At 36.4% G+C, this 9984-nt stretch overlaps 1 protein-coding gene and 1 long non-coding RNA gene across 4 annotated transcripts; one reads left to right on the top strand and one right to left on the bottom strand.

Annotated features, from left to right (window-relative positions):
- Positions 1 to 2372: 2372 nt before the first annotated feature.
- LOC148295995 (uncharacterized) lies at positions 2373 to 5136 on the top strand. 2 transcript variants are annotated; one of them, XR_015834566.1, is made up of 2 exons: positions 2373 to 2709; positions 4326 to 5136. It is a non-coding gene; the product is annotated as an uncharacterized LOC148295995 (long non-coding RNA). The 2 variants fall into 2 exon arrangements; XR_015834567.1 differs by having other exon boundaries at positions 4331 to 5136.
- A 317-nt stretch (positions 5137 to 5453) lies between these two features.
- On the bottom strand, positions 5454 to 9755 carry LOC110764284 (putative beta-1,3-galactosyltransferase 2). Of its 2 annotated transcripts, none has more exons than XM_021967212.2 (11): positions 9288 to 9755; positions 8830 to 8926; positions 8604 to 8668; positions 8297 to 8508; positions 8106 to 8169; positions 7606 to 7678; positions 7349 to 7469; positions 6985 to 7072; positions 6744 to 6869; positions 6524 to 6633; positions 5454 to 6060 (listed from the first exon to the last, which is right to left on the bottom strand). In XM_021967212.2, exons 1-11 carry the CDS (start codon positions 9395 to 9397, stop codon positions 5912 to 5914), a joined length of 1215 nt encoding a protein of 404 aa, XP_021822904.2. In that variant the 5' UTR covers positions 9398 to 9755; the 3' UTR covers positions 5454 to 5911. The 2 variants fall into 2 exon arrangements, with proteins under 2 accessions (XP_021822904.2, XP_021822903.2); XM_021967211.2 differs by having other exon boundaries at positions 8604 to 8677.
- Between the last annotated feature and the right edge of the window lie 229 nt (positions 9756 to 9984).

A 9984-nucleotide genomic window follows, 5' to 3' on the forward strand; every position in this document is an offset into this window, starting at 1 on the left:
GCATGTTTAATATTCAAATGAACTTTGGAAAAATGTTTTGAAATTCCTACAGTTATGGTCATTGTCGATGATGTTACTGTGTTTTGATCTGTCTCTACCCTAACCTTAGAGACTACCTATTTCCGTTGCACTATACATCTAGCTTATAATCCTAGTCTGCCGCCGCCGCCGCCGTCTACCTTGCTACCGTCATCGCTGCCTACCTTGCTATTGTCACCGCTGCTCATCTATTCCGCTGCAATTTAACCACCTATCTGCCATGGCTTATTCTGCTACATCTCAGTGTTAGTCAGTGCATGTTTCTCAAGTACCATTGATCATATGGCTCCATCGACCCCTTCTCTTCAGGGGGGAGAAGGGGAGTGAAGAGAAGTTGTCTCTGTTGTTGCTGGTGCCAATGCCTTGTATTGCTGTTGATGATGCCTGTTATGTCTCTGCCTTGTTGCTCCTGCCTGTTATGGTGCTAGTATTGTTGCTCATGCCTTTACTAGTGTGTTTGCCTTGCCTTACCCTATTTTTTAGGGTTTGGTTTCTGCCTTATCTTCTGCCGTGCTCACAGGGCTTCTGTGTTCTGCCTTATCTATTGTCGTGCTCATATGGCTTTTGTGTTCTGCCTTATCTGCTGCTGTGTTCACATGGTTTCTGTGTTCTGCTATGTGCCCTATTTTTTAGGGTTTGCTTTTGTGTTTCTGCTGCAAACTTTGGTTTATGTTGTCACTTGTTTCACTTGTGGTTGACGAAAAGACCTTCTCTACAATTGGTGCTTCTCAAGTATGGTGTTCTGTGACTCGCTTGTCAAGTTGGGCGTGCGAAATATCTTTGCCCAACTTGAGGAGGAGTGTTGGCGAGTCCTTACTTAGTTAAGATTTTGATTCCTTATTTCATTATAATTTTGGTTACTTAACAATTATTATTTAGTCATATTGTAATAGAGATCTACTTCCTATTGTAATTTAGATATATTTCCTATTTTATTTAGGGTTAACACATCTTTGTACTTGTATAAATACCTCTATATTGGAGAAGAATAATAATATGAGCGAATATGAGCGTATCTTAGCATAACTGAATATTTACCCTACTTTGTTTGACAATCATTCCTTCAATCAACTTCACATATTTATTTGATTGTATTAAATGTCCTAGAGGAAAAAAGGAATTTTAATTATTTTTCTTGAAAAGAAAAGGGAAAACTGTTGGCCCAATATAAATATGGTGAGTCACTGACTGGGCCTAATTCATTCAGGTCCAGTACCTCATTACAATTGGATCAGAAATCGGCCGCATTACAAGAACTTCATCCGCACTTCAAATGGCATAACCCCATTACAAGAAATATATATGGAACAAAAGTAATTACACAAATTTGTTATCAATACAAAATCTTGGACATCTTTACCAATTCTCTCATCCAACCCCTGATGGTATAAAAGACATTATCTATTATGTCAAGAATAGATATTAAATGTGATGCACAATGATACATCAAGGTGAGATGGATTAGATATATTTATCTTAAAATGACACGACACATCTCATCTTTATATTAATGTTTGATCACATTTTAATAAATCCCATGTGCTCATCTAGAATGCTCCACAACGTCATTGACACTAAAATGGCATAAACTCGTTAGAGCGAAACATACCAAATATGCTAAAAATAAATTAATTAATTATCAATGCAAATTTCATGAAAAATTTGAGATTGGATCGAGAGTTAATTGTGATCATAAAAGGAGAGCCACCTATTTTATATTATAGGTATAGATGTGGAATGGGATGTGTAATGACAGGTCAAGATGGAGTTGGGTGGGTTTGTCAATCGTCTCATCACAATCGACACACCTCACCCATGTATCTTATCAAACCCCATGTGCTCATTTAGAGTACTCCACAACAGGCTCCAACGCACATAAAATCCATTAAATGAAACATTCAAAATCGATGAAACGAAAGTAATTAATTAGTTATCAATTCAAATTTGATGAAAGATTGAGATTTTAACATTGGTTGAATCTCAATCATTGAATATAAAAAGACCCAACTTATTATTATGTCAAGTATAAACGTGGAGTTAATGACACATTAAGATGGGTATGTGATGTGAAGTGACACGTTAAGATTGAATGTGTTATATACAAACATTTTAAGATGAAATGTTATATATACAGACACGTTAAGATAGGATGTGGTATATGTAATGACACGTTAAGATGAAATGTGATATGTAATGACACGTTAAGATGGAATGTCAAGTGAAATGACACGTTAAGATAGAAATACCGACACGTTAAGATAGAATGTGGTATATATTTACATGTTAAGATGGAATGTGATCTATAATGACACATTAAGATAGAATGTAGTATATAATGACACCTTGAGATGGAATCGGTGATATCTCTCAACTGCATCCCAACAAAACCTCCATTGTATCTTTATCAAATCCCATATACTCATCTAGAGTACTCCACAACGTCATCCACACTCCCAAATGTCACCAACTCGATACATAAAACATGCAAAATATAACCCCCCGCCTTAAGAAATCTTCATAACATAAACAGAAGCAGTGTTGGATGAGACATCTGAGATTGAGATGCATACTGGTATGCAAACAATTTGTGGCAGACTGGTTTCGGAATCGCAGAAGTGGATCGCAAAAGACGTTGTTATAGAATTGAATTTACAGAAGTTACTTAAAAGGGTATGTTGATCTTTTCACCTTTAATTTTTAATTAAAATCATCATCTTTTTATAAGGTTTGTTTTCAAAAGAAAACCTTGTTTGCAACTCATGTTCATACTTGTTTGCAAATTGCAACAAACCCCAACCTAATTAAGAAGTTTCAGGGTTAGAGAAATCATTACTTTGTCAAAATTGTCCACACTCAATATTGATTTGTTATTATTTTATTTTTTTGGGGTGGCGCTTCTGGATCTTAAAAAGTTGACAGGGGCAACTCATCTTCATCAATCTTTTGGCAAGTCCTTTCCTTGCAAAGTTTGCCCATACATCTTTCCCAACTTTTTTCCATCTCTGACCTCTCACCTATACAATTTTGGGGCCTCATTTCCAAGCCCATAGACATAGAGTCCTTGATCAAATGATGGCAATTTGACAATTAGAATTAGGTCTGCACCTAAACAAAACGTATGGCACGTTTATATGTATAGGACTAGTAGGAGTCTAGGCAGCTCTGCCTTGTTTGGCCTACGAAGTTCATTAATGCACACATTGCATTGCAGAGAGGGAGAGGGAGAGGGAGAGAGATACCTTTTTCCTAAAGAATTGCAGGCAAATAACATTTGAAAACACTCAAAAAATATGCATTTGTTGGGAAAGAGTTTGAATTGAATCACACAACCTATTACCTACGAAGTGTTGCTAATAGATAGAGAGGTTCATGGGATGGGAGATGTAATGGTAAAAGGTACAACACATAACCAAACCAAACCAAAAGCTCCAAAACAAAACAAAGGTTCTCTCTGTTTGATAAAATATAACATAAATGCGGATTGAACAGAACGAACATCTCTCTTCCCCTACCCCATCATCCATAAATGCACACATTTAAAGCCCCAGATTTGTGTCCGTGAACCTTTTTTTTTTTCCGATTCTTGTACCTGGTTTTAAATTAATATTCCCAACTTCCTTTGTTGTGAGGTGGTTGGAAATTTTAATGCAACTTCTTCAATGCTACCACACCACTAGTGGCCAAGCCATCTCTCTTTGTTGGGCATTACCTTCTTAAAGAGACATTCACCTCTCTCTCTCTGCTGCTCTGCATTATTAATATGTTCATGTTGTTCTCCACTACCCAATGCCCATTTCCAAATTGCCTTCTTTCTCTCCTTTTTTCCCTCTTTTATTTGTTTTTGATAACCCAAATAAACCTTGTTGGGGTTTACTTTGATAGTTTTGTTTGTGATATATAATCTAGCCTGATATGGTTTGGAAGTGACCATTTGCTCTGTTCCTTCCAAACCATGTATTTTACTTCATTTCTGCTTGCAGTCTTTTCTTTTTCTCTCTGTATTTTGTTTTGTTATGATAAAAACGAAAAGGGTTTGTTTTGTAGCTTATTTTGTGAAAAGATATTTGGTTTTTGTTCTTTTTTTGCTATCCAATTGAACCTTGTTGCTACACTTTGTTAGATTTATGGCATATAATCTAAGCTTGATATGGTTTGGAAGTGATCGTTTCTTCTGTTTCCTTCCAAAACCGTAGACTTCATTTCACTTCGGCTTACAATATTTTCTTTTTTCTCTCTGTCTTTTGCTTTGTTTGTGTAAAGATGAAAAGGGTTTGTTTGTTTTGTAGCATAGTTTCTGAAAAGATACAAGGAAGCCAAAGAGGTAAGAGATGGATCGGTTTAACGGGATATTGGTCCGGTTCAATAAGAAAGTAGTGCTCTAAGTGCTTGAGCTCTGCTTTTTGATTGAGCCGTGCCAATATCACGTGCCACTGTTCCTTTATTATTCTACCTTGCTGCCCCGTCATCCAGGATTTCAAGGTATATATTCACTTTCTCATTTCTGGCCTAGAATTTTCATTTCTGGTTATTGCATTTTGTTTGGTAAAGTTTCTCTCACTCAGTGGCCTGCAGTAATTTTTAGACATCTGATTGCTGGTTTTAACAGCAAACATTTGACCATTTTATTGCATGTAGACAAATTTTGTTGAGTTTTCGCACATACCTTTAACCACAGAAGTTTAGGTATTTTGAATCATGTGCTGTTTTCTTCATAATGGCCTTCTCTTATATTCATATCTAAGGGTTATCAAAATGATCTTGTGTGCTACTTCTGGATATTGAGATTACTGCAACTCATATTATTCTGCATCCTAAGAAGTAAAAGAAAGGCACAACCTGCTGTGGTGAAGTTTTCTATGCTTTTCCCTTTGGGTTAAAATTTCCTGATAAAAACTATCTTTGTACTTTGGACAATGTCCTAAGGATTTTCTATCTAATGAAGCTAATGGAGTTGTGCCTTTTTTTTCTTTTTTGGTGGAAGATACAGCTGAGAGTTCCCATACCGTAAAATCCTTGCAAATATTCTAATAATGTAAATGAAGTCATTTTCATTTTTTATTTGACTTTTCTTAATTACCATCGAAGGAAAGTTTGATCTTTTTTTCTCTCTTTAGTCTTTATAGAAAAAGATAACTTGAAACTGTCAATTTGAGCATATCAAAGATTCAAAGTAGCATGAAAGCAACATTTCAAAGTTTCATCCATGCAGCAACTTAAAAGTTAATTAAGCCCAGTTACTTCTTAAGATTCTTTTTCATACTGGAAAAGAAAAAGAAAATGTCAGATTAGTCCTTGATGTGTCCTGTTGGTTTTATTTGAATGTTTGACTGACAACAGGAGTTACAAACTCAAAACAAGGGCGGTGGAGCCACAGACTGTCAGATGAGTCACAAGAAAACTGGGAAAGAGATGAATTCAAAATAATACGTTCATCATATCATATAATTCAAATTCTTAATTTCATACAGAGGAAACAAGATTGTACAAGAAAGGCAGAAACAGCTCCCACAAAGATATGCATTTATTGTGCATTTGATGCCATAGAACTGTAACTTACAAGTTGGCTCTTCAAGCCTCAAAGAATTTTGTATGGGGGCCCTATTTTGGCTGCTTCAGTGGCCAATATCCTCTATTAAAATGGAAGATGGTCCACATAGCAAGGCTCTTCTCTCTCTCTCTCTCTTTCTCTCACTCACACACTCACACACTCACACACTCTCTCTCTAATCTCTCTATTTGATATTGTAATTCTCTATACTCAGTACAGAAACTGGAAAAAAAAGAAAAAAAAAAAAAGACTAGCACACCTGCCTTTATACTGAAGCTGAAAAATCTTCCTGAGGTTGGAAGAGCTCCAAGCTGCCTCTTCCTCTTAGAAAGAAGCACTCCACAAAGCGTTCTCACCTTCCCCGCACCGTCGATGGACTTCCTTGATTCTCTCAGCTGACCTACAAATCCCGCTGCAACTCCAATCAAATGAAGCTACACAGATGTTGCCTGCCTGGGCCTTCCACTCACAATCTGCAGCAAACAAGTTGAACTAAAACTTTAAATAACTGTAAAATGAAACAAATTTGTGACCTTATTTTTACACCCAAATTTATAGATTCTTGTGAACTTATTCTGCTTATGAAGAATCTGAAACCTCACCAATGACCATGGGTCCACTAAGGGGTAACACAGTCTTGGTTCCATTATTATGGTTCCAGTACCTCCACAGTATTATAGTAAATTACTTACATGACTGTACTTGACCTGTTTTTTACCCTCTAGAAAGTGAGCAGATAATATTATATCTAATTTTGATTTTTGTCAAATAAATCTGTCATAAAGAATATTACTTAAAGTGGAATTCACCCTGCTTGTGCAAGATCTGAAACAGTATTCTTCAGCAAGACAAGTTATTGCGCCCAAACAAGGCCATTTGCTTTTCAAATCATTCCTAAGTTACCAACTTAATAATTTTGAATTAGACAAGACTTACCAGGTGGGGTGCCACAACACAGTCTCCTATCATCGATATGCTGCACATCAAGTCCAATAAACCAAGCTCCCAAAGAGACATCCTCGTTAGCGTACCTGTGTAGGACATGCCTGAAAAATGCATACAAAATTAGCATCACAAGTGCAAGAAGATAGAAGAAAATCTTTCAAACGGATACATGTATTTCAACATCTATCGGTGCATAAAGGTTGAAGCTTACTGGTTTATTGATATATACGTAGCCAAATCTTTTGAAATGGCATATAGCTGTCCTGTAGCATGACGGAAATACTTGTTTCCAGGTTCACCAAATTTCCAATACTCAGGTTCATGGTATCTCACTCCCCTGTATCACCAAATAGTCAGGCAAGGACTCAAAGTCAATTACTTTCTTAACAAATATCTGAACATCAGAGGAAACAAAAGAAAAAGAAAAAAACCAATTACAGGTGCTGGCTTACTTCTGTGCTAGAACAGGACCAGATTTCATGCATCCAATGTACAGGCGCTGTTTCTTTCGGTGTCTGACTAGAGTTTCTCCTAGTGTCGCTGCAGCAAATTGAAAACAGATGGGTTTAATGAGATAGATGATTAGATAATATAGACATGAAAGTTCATGAATTGCTCTAAAAAGACTAGGTACGCTGAAGTTGGCTCTCCGATAAGATCTTTCACACTTAAAAGAACATAGAGTCAATTTGCATAAACTACCAATTCCGTAAACCTTGTATCCATATGTTTCTTATTTCTTTTAGTTTTTATGTCATTGCGCACAAAGGTACCGTAGAAAATCTATTTGTCATGTTCAGCACAATTTTAAATTACCTATATTTACGTGGACATCATCATCAACTTTGACATAAAAATCTGCATCCCACGTAGCAACAGCAGTAGCAAAATATATCTTTGTCTTGGCGGACAATTCAAGGTACCCTTCAACATGGTCCTGCGCAAGAGACATACATAGGAAGTCACAATCTATTCTCTCGGAATCAAAATAATGAAAATTTTATGTTCAAATAAGCTGTAAGCATACATGTGGAAACTAGGGGACAATAACAAGATTAACGAAGAGACATTACCAGCCTCAGGAGATCTCCATGCTTTCTGTCCTCTGCTTCTACAGCTCTGTCTAGAATACCTCCGGACGTGGCACTAGACAAGGAGGGGAAAAGCTTGTAAAATTATACTATCCAAATAAATCCATGACCTAGGACTGTTGTGATGGTTATTAAGTTGAACCTACTATGAAGGCTTGAAATTTATTTTAATATATACAAATATATTTTGGTTTATGATTGCATGAATACATCTCAAAAGGACCTACTCAAAAAAAGTTCACACTTTTCATGAAAATAGAGTGTCAATGATAGGGAATTGCATGAGATTGTAAACGGGGAACCAAGGAATTCTTGGCTTACATCAGCTACAACCGAATGGCAACCGATGCGTTGATGAACAAGTATTCTACTGATCTTGACCACAAAAAAAAAGTATTCTACTGACTTGCAGCCTAGCAGATCAATGGCATAGTGTCTTCCTATCCAACATTAACTAGCAAGAAAAAAGATTAAACACTCACCTATGACCAATGACGAAACGAATGATGATACCCTTCTCTTCCTCTAGCCTTTTTCTTTTCTCGCCTATGTTTCATGTTTTTCAGAAGCAAAAATAATCAGACAACAACTATAAACAAGCAGCCAGAATAGCATAGCTAAAATCCATTACAGAACAGCAATGAAGAAATTAGGAAATTGATTTATAAATTACCTTGTGGCATCCATGTAGCACGAACCGAATCTCTTCTTTTACGGCTGCTAAAAGCAGTATTAATTCCAACAACCATTAAATACCTTCTCTTCCCGGATGAATCAGTGGTCTTCGAGTCTCCTGATAAAGGAGAGCCGCTACGTATAGACTCCTGTGTTGCCCTTGCCGCAGCTAATTCCATCTCTAAATTTGATATAGTCTTATCTAATGTCCTAATTCAACATAACATCCAAGAATAGTTTCCAATTAGGATACTTAGAAACCAAAGTTACATAATATCATGTGTTTGTGTGAGAGCACAACTTACTGTATAGCATTATGAGTCTTAGAAACCTCCCCAAAAATGTCCTTATTTTCGCGCTTTACTTCCTTCTGATGCAACTAAAAGTACCAAATCAGATTGACACAGAAGAAAGTTTTAGATGAGGAACATGGTATAACAATCCAATATAGGTAAAGAAAGAATTTCTGATAGAACAGCTTGTAAAAAAATCTCGCAAGGATATGAAATCAAGTAAGAGATGAGACATTACAGCTTTTGGTTTGCAACCCTCTGAAACTAATTTTAATTGTTCTTCTTCCATAGCTGTTCTCCGTGTGATACCTTTATTTTCAGGAACAGTCCACATCCTGCAACCCATATATAAATTTCATTAAAATGTTATGATATCTCAACAACTACATGTTTCAGCGTCAAAGTTAAGCAAAATATTTTCCAAGAAGTTGCTGAAAATAACAAAATACATAAGGCTTGAAAATTCAGAAACACCCAGCTAAGTAGAACATATCTAAGTCTAGCATCAAAACCAAAAACGACTATTTGATCATAGATCTAAAAATAGAAAGGTACCAATAAACAGTCTTAATTGAGTTACCACTTTAGAAAACTGGCTCAAATTCATAACAGAAAAAGCAAAGATTAACTGATTGATTAAAAATCCAAAAGCAAACAACAATTTGTACAAAGTGAAATAAAAATTGGAGAGAATACCTATTGGTGAAGAGCATTCCAGCACAGAAGCAGCCTAAACAAAGCAAAAGGGTCCATTTTTTTGAAATAACACTTCTAGAAGATGGCTCTCCTCTGCTTTTCCAAGACATGTTGCTCCCAATTCTCTTCCAACTTCCAAAGCTAGTAGCTTATTGAAGAAAAACCCATGAAGAATATGGGCTTAATTGACAAAATGGAAGAGAACCCAGAAGCAGACAAAGGCCAAGTGCTTGGAAAATGGAAGAGGAACCAGGTTTGAAAGTGAGCTTTAGGTGCAAGATTTAAGGTAGAATCGGGGACGAGAATCAGAACAGAGTGCTGTGTTTTCTTTTAACTTGTCATTTGTATTGTTCCTTTCTTTATCCTTTTGCTTTGCTTTGCTCTCTCTCTCTCTCCAGAAACTCTTCTTCGCAGGCAAGGGACGTTGAACAGAAGTGAGAGGAGACTCACTAACTGCCCTGTACTTAAATCAAAATTACCAAACGGTACTTGTCAGACCTTCCTTTATAAATGAGCACCGTTCCATAAATGACAATACTATCCTTGAGCATTTCTTCTTTCTCTCTCAATTTATTTTCAGTTCTATACATATTGGGTAGTAGGACCATGTAGACAGCGGGCATGTTCTCGTCACTGGTAATCACATGGGAAAAATGCGGTATTAGGTTCACGTTTCACATTGTGACATGTCCATATA

This window comes from Prunus avium, chromosome 3 (assembly GCF_965620075.1).
Source record: "Prunus avium chromosome 3, drPruAviu1.hap1.1, whole genome shotgun sequence".
NCBI classification, from domain to species: domain Eukaryota; kingdom Viridiplantae; phylum Streptophyta; class Magnoliopsida; order Rosales; family Rosaceae; genus Prunus; species Prunus avium.

Coding starts and splice junctions, on each gene's coding strand:
- LOC110764284 (XM_021967211.2), bottom strand. CDS start 9,397: ATGTCTTGGAAAAGCAGAGGAGAGCCATCTTCTAGAAGTGTTATTTCA. Junction 8,170..8,296: donor TGCTACATGGATGCCACAAG/GTAATTTATAAA, acceptor CATGAAACATAG/GCGAGAAAAGAAAAAGGCTA. Junction 7,073..7,348: donor TGATGTCCACGTAAATATAG/GTAATTTAAAAT, acceptor AATTTGCTGCAG/CGACACTAGGAGAAACTCTA.